The sequence below is a fragment of the Anomaloglossus baeobatrachus genome, chromosome 1, assembly GCF_048569485.1.
Source record: "Anomaloglossus baeobatrachus isolate aAnoBae1 chromosome 1, aAnoBae1.hap1, whole genome shotgun sequence".
In the NCBI taxonomy this organism is placed as follows: domain Eukaryota; kingdom Metazoa; phylum Chordata; class Amphibia; order Anura; family Aromobatidae; genus Anomaloglossus; species Anomaloglossus baeobatrachus.
Genome location: NC_134353.1, coordinates 34,934,388 through 34,949,039, shown reverse-complemented (window position 1 = coordinate 34,949,039; position 14,652 = coordinate 34,934,388). Strand labels below are relative to the sequence as shown.

The following is a 14,652-nucleotide window of genomic DNA, read 5'->3' as shown; positions in this document are numbered from 1 at the left end:
GGATCATATACGGGATGATAAATAGGGCAGTATACGGGGTGGAAGATGGGATCATAGATGGGATCATATTGGGATCATATACGGGATGATAGATAGGGCAGTATACGGGGTGGTAGATGGGATCATATACGGGATGATAAATAGGGCAGTATACGGGGTGGAAGATGGGATCATAGATGGGATCATATTGGGATCATATACGGGATGATAGATAGGGCAGTATACGGGGTGGTAGACGGGATCATACATGGGATGATAAATAGGGCAGTATACGGGGTGGTAGACGAGATCATATACGGGATCATATACGGGATGATAGATAGGGCAGTATACGGGGTGGTAGATGGGATCATATACGGGATGATAAATAGGGCAGTATACGGGGTGGTAGACGGGATCATATACGGGATGATAAATAGGGCAGTATACGGGATCATATACGGGATCATATACGGGATGATAAATAGGGCAGTATACGGGGTGGTAGACGGGATCATATACGGGATGATAAATAGGGCAGTATACGGGATCATATACGGGATCATATACGGGATGATAAATAGGGCAGTATACGGGGGTGGTAGCTTGGGCACACTGTGATTTCCGCTCTGCAGCCCCTCTCCTGCCTCCTTCTCCGCATCTCGCAGCACATTACAGCAGATGACTCCTCGGAGCCGCCGCTCATTGCTGGATTATTGTGACGTCATCAGAGAGGATCTGACTCCGGCTGCAGAATCCGCGGCACTTTCCACATCCCCAGACTCGTGCAGTGGCAGGTCCTGAGTGGCAGGGGCTCGGGGCTGTGCAGGATGAGTGTATGGGAAGTGACTGCACACAGGGATCCTGCACAGGACTGAGCACAGCAGGATGAGACCCTAAATCTGGAGACAGGTGACCTCTGCACCCTGAAGAACCAAGAAGATGACTATGACTGAAGGAGCCTTAAAGTGCACCCTATACCCAGCATCTGCCGGAGAAGGTAAAGCCTGCACCTATAGACTGCGGAGAATGTGGGTTATCCACCTATTACTCCTGCATGAACGCCCCCCTTATATAACCTATATATAGGAACTCCGCGAGCGCGCCACTTTCCGCTTCAGTTATTACTAGACCTGTGTATCCTGGACCAGGCTTATTTAACTATTAAAGAGCTGGTTTTCTGCAGAGAACAGCGCACAACTTTAGAGGGGTAATAATATGTCATAAATGATGGTGATACCATTTGTTACATGTGCTTTTACGCAGGACTGCAGGTAAATTTACTGCATTACTGTCCGCCAAGTCAGCTCTGCTACATCCATACTTTGTTGCATGCCTTGTACCATAGCATGGTTTATCAGGATATGTCCATAGCAAGGAGGGATATGGGACTGCTAGTGAGTCAATTCATGGGGACACCCATCCAAAATTGCATTGAAAGGTGGGCTTTTAGGGGGTGGTCTTCTAAAAGAAGACATCTAGTATGTATAATTGGTGGTAGCACATGAAATCTGCTCTGGATAAAGTGGCAGTCTTCTCTAAGAGAAGGTCTTCTAAGATGTCTATCATGGTAGCACATTAAATTTGATAAGGTAAGATGGTGATCTTCTCCAAAAATTGGTCTTCTAGAGGTGATCTCCAAAAATGTGTCCGATATGCATAATATATGGTGAAATAGAGAATCTGGTCTGGATAAGGAGGTGGTCTTCTCCAAGAATTGGTCTTCTATAGGCTAGAACATTAAATCTGATAAGGTAAGGAGGTGGTCTTCTCCGAGAATTGGTCTTCTAGAGGTGATCTTCTCCAATAATTGGTCTTAGGTGGTCTTCCCCAAGAATTGGTCTAGGTGATCTCAAAAAAAGTGTCCGATATGCATAATATATGGTGAAATAGCGAATGTAGTCCGGATAAGGAGGTGGTCATCTCCAAGAATTGGTCTTCTAGAGGCTAGAACATTAAATCTGATAAGGTAAGAAGGTGGTTTTCTCCAAGAATTGGTCTTCTAGAGATGATCTTCTGTAATAATTGGTCTTAGGTGGTCTTACCCAAGAATTGGTCTGGGTGATCTCAAAAAAAAAATGTTCGGTATGTATAATATACGGTGAAATAGTGAATCTGCTCCGGATAAAGGGGTGGTCTTCTCTAAGAATTTGTCTTCTAGAGGTGATCTTGTCCAATAATTGATCTTAGGTGGTCTTCTCCAAGAAGAGGTCTTCTAGAGGTGGTCTATTCAGTATACATTAGATATGGTAGAGCATAAATCTGGCCTTAAATATATAAGGTAGTCATCTCCAAGACATGGTCTTCTGGAGGTGGTCTTCTCAAAAAAACTTGCAAGGAAGCATAATGCATGTTAGGACATTGAACCCTGTCTGAATAAAGAGGGAGTGTTTTTTCCCAAGAAATTATTTTCTGCCGGTGATTTTCTTAAAGATGGTGGCCAGTATGCTTTATATATGGTCTTTGTAAAGAGGTGATCTTCTCAAAGAAGGTGGTATGCATAATGTGTTGAAGCATGACTTCGATATGAGGTTACTTTTCTCCAAAAGGTGGAGGTGGTCTTCTCAAAGAAGATCACCAGTATGTCTAACTTAGGGTATCATGATAAAGCTGGATAAAAGGTTAGGGGTTTTTTTTCACCCAAGAGGTGGTCTTCTCACAGAAAGTGGCCGGTATGCATAATGTATGGTAGAACATGAAATCTGGTTTGGAGAAGGGGGAGGATTTGTGAACAGGTACCAGGATGACAGAGGTAGAAGGAGATTTCGGCTTAGTGGGAGTTGACTGCTGAACTCTGAAGGAGTCACTTGGAGTAGAAACAATCTCCCAGGAATGGAGTATCTCTCCGCTGGCTCTTTTATATGGGGAATATGGGATACTCAGGATGTAGGACGTTGCATCAATCATAATATATCTGTATATATCTAGAGTCTATGTTCTTCAGTCACGATGATCTTGTTTTCTCCAGAAGTTCAACGAAGCATCTTGGCTGCTTCGGCATCTTTGAAAACATCAAGACGGGGGGATGCTGATACAGGTCCAATCGAGTCTACTGCCAGCCGTCCATCTGTCGTCATACAGTGTCCAGCCACCCTGTCCCCCACAAAACCTTCTCCCACCTGCATTCATGACTGACAGACCTTTAATTACTACTGAACAAGACTTGGTCACTCTCAACCACACCAACGTAACCGATTGTGGAGAGGGAATCCTGTTGTATGGCGACACGGAGAAGATTGTCATTGGGGTTGTGCTGTCCATCCTTACCATCTTCACCATAGCTGGCAATGGGCTGGTGATCATCTCTGTGTGCATAGTCAAGAAGCTCCGACAGCCTTCCAACTACCTGGTGGTGTCCTTGGCGGCTGCGGACCTCTCGGTGGCCATTGCTGTCATGCCTTTTGTTATCATCACTGACCTAGTTGGTGGGAAATGGCTCTTTGGAAAAGTATTCTGCAATGTGTTCATAGCCATGGATGTCATGTGCTGCACGGCGTCTATTATGACCCTGTGTGTCATCAGTGTGGACAGGTAAGAATTGTGCGGGTGTGGGATGTCAGAGGGTAAGTGCCAGGGCTGGTGGGGTCCATGACATGGATACTGTATGGTAGGTAAGACAGTTTATAGACCTATACGATCTATCCATAGTGTTAAGTTGTAGACAATTCCACTGGTTGATAAGAATATAACTATGAAGGGGTGAAGGTGAATTCACAAAGTAACATCTGTCCTGCCAGATGGTAACAAATATTAAGGGGATGAGAGGAGAGATAACATGATGGAGGTACACATATAAAGAGGATGAGAGGAGAGATAACATGATGGAGGGACACACATAGAAAGAGGATGAGAGGAGAGATAACATGATGGAGGGGACACATAGAAAGAGGATGAGAGGAGAGATAACATGATGGAGGGACACATAGAAAGAGGATGAGAGGAGAGATAACATGATGGAGGGGACACATAGAAAGAGGATGAGAGGAGAGATAACATGATGGAGGGACACATGGAAAGAGGATGAGAGGAGAGATAACATGATGGAGGTACACATCTAAAGAGGGTGAGAGGAGAGATAAAATGATGGAGGTACACATATAAAGAGGATGAGAGGAGAGATAACATGATGGAGGTACACATATAAAGAGGATGAGAGGAGAGATATCATGATGGAGGGACACATAGAAAGAGGATGAGAGGAGAGATAACATGATCGAGGGACACATAGAAAGAGGGTGAGAGGAGAGATAACATGATGGAGGGACACATAGAAAGAGGATGAGAGGAGAGATAACATGATGGAGGGACACATAGAAAGAGGATGAGAGGAGAGATAACATGATGGAGGTACACATAGAAAGAGGATGAGAGGAGAGATAACATGATGGAGGTACACATATAAAGAGGATGAGAGGAGAGATAACATGATGGAGGGACACATGGAAATAGGATGAGAGGAGAGATAACATGATGGAGGGACACATAGAAAGAGGATGAGAGGAGAGATAACATGATGGAGGGACACATAGAAAGAGGATGAGAGGAGAGATAACATGATGGAGGGACACATGGAAATAGGATGAGAGGAGAGATAACATGATGGAGGGACACATGGAAATAGGATGAGAGGAGAGATAACATGATGGAGGGACACATAGAAAGAGGATGAGAGGAGAGATAACATGATGGAGGGACACATAGAAAGAGGATGAGAGGAGAGATAACATGATGGAGGGACACATAGAAAGAGGATGAGAGGAGAGATAACATGATGGAGGGACACATGGAAATAGGATGAGAGGAGAGATAACATGATGGAGGGACACATAGAAAGAGATGAGAGGAGAGATAACATGATGGAGGGACACATAGAAAGAGGGTGAGAGGAGAGATAACATGATGGAGATACATACAGTACATAGAACGGCTGACAGTAGAAATGACATGATGGAGGTACATACATAGAGGCACTGAACAGAGAGGTAACATGATGTGGGTACATAAATAGTGGTGCTGGGAGATGTGATAACCTGATGGAAATACATACATAGAGGGGCTGAGAGGAGAGATAACATGATGGAGGGACACATAGAAAGAGGATGAGAGGAGAGATAACATGATGGAGGGACACATAGAAAGAGGATGAGAGGAGAGATAACATGATGGAGGTACACATCTAAAGAGGGTGAGAGGAGAGATAACATGATGGAGGTACACATATAAAGAGGATGAGAGGAGAGATAACATGATGGAGGGACACATGGAAATAGGATGAGAGGAGAGATAACATGATGGAGGGACACATAGAAAGAGGATGAGAGGAGAGATAACATGATGGAGGGGACACATGGAAATAGGATGAGAGGAGAGATGACATGATGGAGGGACACATAGAAAGAGGGTGAGAGGAGAGATAACATGATGGAGGGACACATAGAAAGAGGGTGAGATGAGAGATAACATGATGGAGGGACACATGGAAAGAGGATGAGAGGAGAGATAACATGATGGGAGGGACACATAGAAAGAGGATGAGAGGAGAGATAACATGATGGAGGGACACATAGAAAGAGGGTGAGAGGAGAGATAACATGATGGAGGGACACATAGAAAGAGGGTGAGAGGAGAGATAACATGATGGAGGTACACATATAAAGAGGATGAGAGGAGAGATAACATGATGGAGGGACACATGGAAATAGGATGAGAGGAGAGATAACATGATGGAGGGACACATAGAAAGAGGATGAGAGGAGAGATAACATGATGGAGGGACACATGGAAATAGGATGAGAGGAGAGATAACATGATGGAGGGACACATAGAAAGAGGATGAGAGGAGAGATAACATGATGGAGGGACACATAGAAAGAGGATGAGAGGAGAGATAACATGATGGAGGGACACATAGAAAGAGGATGAGAGGAGAGATAACATGATGGAGATACATACAGTACATAGAACGGCTGACAGTAGAAATGACATGATGGAGGTACATACATAGAGGCACTGAACAGAGAGGTAACATGATGTGGGTACATAAATAGTGGTGCTGGGAGATGTGATAACCTGATGAAAATACATACATAGAAAGGCTGAGAGGAGAGATAACATGATGGAAATAGAAAGAAATACAGTCAGCTCACCCTGTATCAGGCACCAGGAGGAGTCCTCAGTCAGCGCACCGAGCCAACCTGGTCCAGGTCGGGAAACGAATAAGGCGCTTCTGCTGAAACGCGTAGGATTGCTACACTAACTGTGCCTGTTGGTCTAACATCCTGCACTAACATAATTTTATGACCTATATATGAAATAAAAATTTAAGTTTTTATACTTATCTGCTGATTGTCCCTGGATGCTGGAGATATTCTCACATAACATGATGGAGGTACATAACTAGAGGGGCTTGGGAGAAGCGATAACATGATGGAGATACATACATAGAGGGGCTGAGAGGAGAGATAACATGATAGTGGTACTTATATAGATGGGGCTGAAAGGAGAGGTATCATGGTAGGCATACATATATAGAGGGGCTGAGAGGAGAGATAACATGATGGAGATATACAGTGTGTCCACCCATATGCTGTCCAACGCCATTAACTTGAGAACGGCGGCAGCTATAGAAGTGGTGTCTAGGTATAGTAAAGTATCCATGCGCTACGCAATGAAACCACCTATAGCGCCACCTGGTGGAAAACAACGGAGTTAGCATTTTTATCTCAAAAACGGAATGAGATAAAGAAAAAAAGTGAATTAAAAAATTGTAGGGCATCATCAATTCAATACGAATCGACACCTTGCACACAGAAATGCTATGATATGAAGTACATGACCCCCCCGCAAATATTGAATGCTGGTCACGCATATGGCGTTCATGTAACTTTGATGCTCAAAGTGGCCCCCGTCAGCTGCAATGCACATCTGGCCTCTGCACAGCATACTGTATCTTGCTGCACGTTGTGCAATATGGTAGGTGACACGTTTGCACAAGCATCTGTGATACGTGGTCGTAGGTCCTGCAATGTTGGTGGAGGGGTCGCATACACCTACTGTTTGATGTGACCTCACAGAAAGAAGTCCAATGGGGTCAGGTCAGGTGAGCGTGGAGGCCACTCCACACAGCCACCATACCCAATGACTTGTAGGAAGGTCTCCATGAGGTATCGCTTCACGTCTGCAGCCTTGTGAGTTTTACACGTTCTATTCATAGCATTTCTGTATGCAAGGTGTCGATACGTATTGAATTGATGATGCCTACAACTTTGTAATTCACTTTTTTTCTCTATCTCGTTCCGTTTCCAAGCTAAAAATGCTAACTCCGTTGTTTTCCACCAGGTGGCGCTATAGGTGGTTTCATTGCGTAGCGCATGGCTACTTTACTATACCTAGACACCACTTCTATGCCTATAGCTGCCGCCGTTCTCAGGTTAATGGCGGTGGACAGGATATGGGTGGACACAATGTATATATAAGGGTGCTAAGAGGAGATATAATACAATAATACAACATTTTATAGGGAGGCTGAGAGAAGAGATAACATGATGGAGGTACATCTTCTTTCTTTTTTTGTTACATAGATAGATTAATAAATCTATGATATATAGGTAATGTATGCTATATCAGACTGATCTGTATAATACCAGACACTCATTGTTATATAAAGTATTGGACGAGTCCCTGTGCTTGTCACTCGCTGGCTCCTTTCTCTGTGATTTGCAGTGGATGCTGTGATATAACGTGTAGATTATTCTCCTCTTTCTTATATTATCGCTCGGTCCTATGTTCATTCTATCAGAATAATCTTAAACCCCAAAAGTCCTCACCGAACCACATCCACAATCACTTCTATCATTGTGATATATACAACTACCATGTGACTGAGGCTGATGTCCTGTACTATGATGTATCTATAGTAGGGTATACGTAGGGAAGGTTGACGCTGACACCCAGCCCTATAACTAGAGGATCCTACACTGACATCTGCACTGAGGCTCCCTAATAGCACTGGGGCTCTCTAATAGCACTGGGGCTCCTTAATAGCACTGGGGCTCCCTATTAACACTGGGGCTTCCTAATAACAGTGGGGCTCTCTAATAGCACGGGGGCTCCCTAAGATCACCGAGGTTCCCAAATAGCACTGGGGCTCTATAATAGTACTGGGGATCTATAATAGCACTGGGGCTCCCTAATAGCAGTGGGCCTCCCTATTAACACTGGGGCTCTCTAATATAACTGGGGCTCCCTAATAGCACTGGGGCTCTCTAATAACACTGGGGTTCCCTAATAGCACTGGGGCTCTCTAATAGCACTGGGGCTTCCTAATAGCACTGGGGCTCCTTATTTGCACTGGGGCTCCCTAATAGCACTGGGGCTCCCAATTAACACTGGGGCTCCTTATTAGCACTGGGGCTCCCTAATAGCACTGGGGCTCCCTAATAGCACTGGGGCTCCCTAATAGCACTGGGGCTCCATAATAGCACTGGGGCTCCTTATTAGCACTGGGGCTCCTTATTGGCACTGAGGCTCCCTAATAGCACTGGGGCTCCTTATTAGCACTGGGGCTCCTTATTAGCACTGGGGCTCCCTAATAGCACTGGAGCTCCTTATTAGCACTGGGGCTCCTTATTAGCACTGGGGCTCCCTAATAGCACTGGGGCTCCCTAATAACACTGGGGCTCCCTAATAACACTGGGGCTCCTTATTAGCACTGGGGCTCCCTAATAGCACTGGGGCTCCCTAATAGCACTGGGGCTCCTTATTAGCACTGGGGCTCCTTATTACCACTGGGGCTCCTTATTAGCACTGGGGCTCCCTAATAGCACTGGGGCTCCTTATTGGCACTGGGGCTCCTTAAAAGCACTGGGGTTCCCTAATAGCACTGGGGCTCCCAAATAACACTGGGGCTCCTTATTAGCACTGGGGCTCCCCTAATAGCACTGGGGCTCCCTAATAACACTGGGGCTCCTTATTAGCACTGGGGCTCCCTAATAGCACTGGCTACCTGCATTCTGTTGCAATCAACTACTCTTCTCTGTTATCAACCATCTCACAGACTGATTGCTGTGTACTATAATAGGATATTGCCTGGAAATCTGTAAATACATATGCAGGATGGATATTTCTGCACAAAAACCCTCCGTAAATGTCAGACCCATAATGCATCATTCTGGCCCCAGGATTCCCATTTGCATAATTAAATCAAGTCCTAAGAAACATAGATGTATCTGAATCTAAAGGAAAATCTGTATCTAAATATACTGGGTAATGCAGAGGGGCTTATTGGCGCCCCCTGCTGGCCCCCCAGGAGTGAAGGCACACGTCTGCTGATGCCCCCAATGCTGCGTGTGCAAAGGTGAAATGTGAGAAAGCTCGCGACATGTGAAACTGCATGAGCCATGTATTCATGTGTATTTGTATAATCTATGTACCCTGCATGTGTATATATGGAAAACACGGAGGACCTCACCAAACACTGCCCGTAACATCAGCATCCGGCAGAATGTAACAGCAGCTTCCATTTACTGATTTATCAATCCCACTTTATGTTGAAAAAAAATCAGACAGAAATATATATATGACAGTGCCTTGCGAAAGTATTCAGCCCCCTTGAATTTTTCAACCTTTTCCCACATTTCAGGCTTCAAACAGAAAGATAAAATGGTAATATTCTGGGGAAGAATCAACAAGAAGTGACACAATTGTGAAGGTGAACGAAATTTATTGCTTATTTTAAACTTTTCAAAAAAAATAAATATCTGAAAATTGGGGGCGTGCAATATTATTCATCCCCTGTAAGTGAATACTTTGTAGCGCCCCCTTTTGCTGTGATTACAGCACAGTCTCTTGGGGTATGTGTCTATCAGTTTTGCACATGGAGAGGTGAAATTCTCACCCATTCTTCCTTTGTAAACAGCTGGAGCTGAGTGAGGTTGGATGGAGGCATTTGTGAACAGCAGTTTTCAGCTCTTTCCACAGATTCTCGATTGGGTTCAGGTCTGGACTGTGACTTGGCCATTCTAACACCTGGATACGTTTATTTGTGAACCATTCCATTGTAGATTTTGCTTTATGTTTGGGATCATTCTCTTGTTAGAAAAAAAATCTCCGTCCCAGTCTCAGGTCTTTTGCAGAATCCAACAGGTTTTCTTCAAGAATGGTCCTGTATTTGGCTCCATCCATCTTCCCCTCAATTTTAACCATCCCTGTCCCTGCTGAAGAAAAGCAGGCCCAAACCATGATGCTGCCACCACCATGTTTGACAGTGGGGATGGTGTGTTCAAAGTGATGAGCTGTGTTGCTTTTACGCCAAACATATCGTTTGGCATTGTACCCAAAAAGTTTGATTTTGGTTTCATCTGACCAGAGCACCTTCTTCCATATGTTTGGTGTCTCCAGGTGGCTTGTGGCAAACGTTAAACAACACTTTTTATGGATATCTTTGAGAAATGGCTTTCTTCTTGCCACTCTTTCATAAAGGCCAGATTTGTGCAGTGTACGACTGATTGTTGTCCTATGGACAGACTCTCCCACCTCAGCTGTAGATCTCTGCAGATCATCCAGAGTGATCATGGGCCTCTTGGCTTCATCTCTGATCAGTCTCCTTCTTGTGTGAGATGACAGTTTGGATGGACGGCCGGGTCTCGGTAGATTTGCAGTGGTATGATGCTCCTTCCATTTCAATATGATCGCTTGCACAGTGCTCCTTGGGATGTTTAAAGTTTTGGAAATCTTTTTGTAACCAAATCTGGCTTTAAACTTCTCCACAACAGTATCACGGACCTGCCTGTTGTGTTCCTTGGTCTTCATGATGCTCTCTGTGCTTTACACAGAATACTGAGACTATCACAGAGCAGGGGCATTATACGGAGACTTGATTACACACAGGGGCTTATATTTATCATCATCAGTCATTTAGGACAACATTGGATCATTCAGAGATCCTCAATCAACTTCTGGAGTGAGTTTGCTGCACTGAAAGTAAAGGGGATGAATAATATTGCACGCCCCAATTTTCAGTTATTTATTTTTTAAAAAAAGTTTAAAATAAGCAATAAATATCAGTCAACTTCACAATTGTATCCACTTGTTGTTGATTTTTCACCAGAACATTAACATTTTCATCTTTATGTTTGAAGCCTGAAATGTGGGAAAAGGTTGAAAAATTCAAGGGGGGTGAATACTTTCACAAGACACTGTATAGATATATATATGTGGGTATATATATATATATATATATATATATATATATATATATATATAAAATATAATGTTTATGAGTGTATTTTTATGTGTATGAATAAATGTACAGTGTATTGAAATGTGTGTTCATTAATAAATGTGCATGTTTGTATATATATGAATGTGTGTTTGAATATGAGTATATGTGTATAAATCTGTGTATGAATGTACATATATGTATATATGTAAGTACTTTGTGTTTGAAGGTGAGTGTATGAATGTGTATGTATGTGCATGTGTGTATGTGTATGAATATGTGTGTATAAGTGTACAGTGTGTATAAAGGTGAATGTATGACTGTTTACATATGTGTGTTCATGCATTTAAGATTAAAATGGAAAATGGGGAAATAACTTCGAAGAGAAGAGTTAATAAACTAGGGTGAGTGAGAAAGAAAGAAACAAAAGAGAAAGAGAGAAAGAAAAAGAAAGAAAGAAAAAAGAGAAAGAGAGAAAAAGAAAGAAAGAAAGAAAGAAAGAAAAAGAAAGAAAGTGAAATGTAAAAAATGCTCATAGAGAAGTAATAAAAGTATGGTAAATAGAAGAAAGAGGAAGAAGGAAAGATGTATGGGGGAGGGATGGGAAAGAGAAAGGAGGGAAGTAAAGAGAGAGGTGAGAAGTAAGAGAGAATAGAGGGAGTTAACAGCTGTGAGAGACGCAAGTGAGGAAAGATGGATGAAGGAGAGAAGTAAAAGAGAAGAGATGTAAGAGAATAGAGAGCAAAATGGAGAAAAAAGGTAACAGAAAGATGTAAGATAGGAGAAAGGTAAAAGAGATGTAAGAGAAGAGAAAGGTTATAGAGAGGGGGGAGGTGTAAGAGGGGGGAAAAAGTTTGGAAGAAGGGAGAGAAAAGTAAGAGAGGGGGAGAAAAGTGTAGGGGAGGGGAGAAAGGTGCAGAAGCAGGGATCAAGGGGTAAGAGATCGGAGAAAAGTGTAAAAGAGTGGAGAAAGGTGTAAGAGAAGAAAGGTGTAAGAGAAGAAAGGTGTAAGAGATGGGAGAAAGGTGTAAAAGAGGGGAGAACGGTGTAAGAGAGAGGAGAACGGTGTAAGAGAGGGGAGAACGGTGTAAGAGAGAGGAGAACGGTGTAAGAGAGAGGAGAACGGTGTAAGAGAGGGGAGAACGGTGTAAGAGAGAGGAGAACGGTGTAAGAGAGGGGAGAACGGCGTAAGAAAGTGGTGAAAGGTGTAAGAGAGGGGAGAAAGGTGTAAGAGAAGAAATGTGTAAGAGAAGGGAGAAAGGTGTAAGAGAGGGGAGACCGGTGAAAAAGAGGGGAGAACAGTGTAAGAGAGGGGAGAAAGGTGTAAGAGGGGATAAATGTTTAAAAGAGGGAAGAAAGGTGTAAAAGAGGGGAGAATGGTGTAACAGAGGGAGAAAGGTGTAAAAGAGGTGAGAAAGGTGTAAGAGAGGGGAGAAAGGTGTAAGAGAGGGGAATAATGTGTAAAAGAGGGGAGAAAGTTGTAAGGGAGGGGAAAATGGTATAAAAGAGGGGAGAAAGGTATAAGAGATGGGAGAAAGGTGTAAGAGAGAGGAGAACGGTGTAAGAGAGGGGAGAACGGCGTAAGAGAGGGGAGAAAGGTGTAAGAGAGGGGAGAATGGTGTAAGAGAGGGGAGAATGGCGTAAGAGAGGGGAGAATGGCGTAAGAGAGGGGAGAACAGTGTAAGAGAGGGGAGAATGGCGTAAGAGAGGGGAGAATGGCGTAAGAGAGGGGAGAACGGTGTAAGGGAGGGGAGAACGGCGTAAGAGAGGGGAGAATGGCGTAAGAGAGGGGAGAACGGCGTAAGAGAGGGGAGAACGGCGTAAGAGAGGGGAGAACGGCGTAAGAGAGGGGAGATAGGTGTAAGAGAGGGGAGAACGGCGTAAGAGAGGGGAGAACGGTGTAAGAGAGGGGAGAATGGCGTAAGAGAGGGGAGAATGGCGTAAGAGAGGGGAGAACGGCGTAAGGGAGGGGAGAACGGCGTAAGAGAGGGGAGAACGGCGTAAGAGAAGGGAGAACGGCGTAAGAGAGGGGAGAACGGCGTAAGAGAGGGGAGATAGGTGTAAGAGAGGGGAGAACGGTGTAAGAGAGGGGAGAAAGGTGTAAGAGAGGGGAGAAAGGTGTAAGAGAGAGGAGAACGGTGTAAGAGAGGGGAGAACGGTGTAAGAGAGGGGAGAACGGTGTAAGAGAGGGGAGAACGGCGTAAGAGAGGGGAGAAAGGTGTAAGAGAGGGGAGAAAGGTGTAAGAGAGAGGAGAACGGTGTAAGAGAGGGGAGAACGGCGTAAGAGAGGGGAGAACGGCGTAAGAGAGGGGAGAACGGCGTAAGAGAGGGGAGAACGGTGTAAGAGAGGGGAGAACGGCGTAAGAGAGGGGAGAACGGCGTAAGAGAGGGGAGAACGGTGTAAGAGAGGAGAGAACGGTGTAAGAGAGGGGAGAACGGTGTAAAAGAGGGGATAAATGTTTAAAAGAGGGAAGAAAGGTGTAAGGGAGGGGAGAATGGTATATAAGAGGAGAGAATAGTAAAAGAGAGAGGCGAATGGTATATAAGAGGGGAGAAATGTGTAAAAGAAGGGAGAGAAGGCTAAGAGAGAGGAGAAAGGTGTAGGAGAGGGAAAAAAAGGTATAGAAGAGGGGAGTAAGGTGTAAGAGAAAACAGAAAAGGTGTAGGAGAGGGTAGAAAGGTGTAAGAGAGAGGAGAAGGGTAAAAGAGGGGAGAAACGTGTAAGAGAGGGAAGAATGGTATAAGAGAGAAGAAAGGTGTAAGAGACAGGAGAAAAATGTAAGAGAGAGGAGAAAGGTGTAAGAGAAGGGAGAAAGGTTTAAGAGAAGTGAGAAAGGTGTTAAAGAGGAGAGAAAGGTGTAAGAGAGATCTAGGCAATGAGAAAGCGATAACTAAAAGAAAAAAGAGATATAAGAGAGGGGCAAGAGATGTAAGAGAGGACAAGAACCAAGGGAGTGGGAGAGAGGTATAAGAGGGGAAAAATGAAAAAGGAGAGTGTTACAAGCCTGGGGAGAGAATTCAGAGGGGAGAAGGATAAGATATAATACGAGAAAGAGTTAAGAGGTGAGAAGGGTGTAAGAAAGCGGAAAGGTGTAAAAGGGGAAGAGGTGTAGGAGAAAGGAAAGCAATGTAAGAGAAAAAAGGGATGTGAGTGAGGGGGGAAGGGTGAGAAAGAGGAACGAGATTCAAAATGGAAAAGATGCAATCAAAAGAGGACAGACGTAACAGATGGATGAGATATAAAAGCAGAGGACAGAGATGTAAGAGACGAGGGAGATTTAAGAGACGGAGGAGATCACAAGGAGACAGAGGAATATGGGGGGAGAGTAAGATAAAGGCAAGAAGAGAGGGAGACAGAAAGATAATGACAGGTAGAGAGGCTGAGAAACGAAGGCAAAAAGTGTGTGTTCACACAGCGGAGAGTGTGTGCGGATTATTATTATTATTTATTATTA

At 44.1% G+C, this 14,652-nt stretch overlaps 1 protein-coding gene across 2 annotated transcripts in view; it reads left to right on the top strand.

The window, feature by feature from the left end:
• Nucleotides 1–703: 703 nt before the first annotated feature.
• The window catches only part of LOC142304176 (5-hydroxytryptamine receptor 7), a 129,194-nt gene continuing 115,245 nt past the window's right edge, over nt 704–14,652 (top strand). Inside the window, exons 1-2 of one of the 2 annotated variants that reach the window (XM_075346304.1) lie at nt 704–979; nt 2,951–3,510. In XM_075346304.1, coding sequence (XP_075202419.1) covers nt 3,005–3,510 — 506 coding nt within the window. In that variant the 5' untranslated portion in view covers nt 704–979; nt 2,951–3,004. Of the gene's footprint in view, nt 980–2,947; nt 3,511–14,652 lie in introns of both variants that reach the window. The other variant, XM_075346295.1, reaches the window with a different exon arrangement.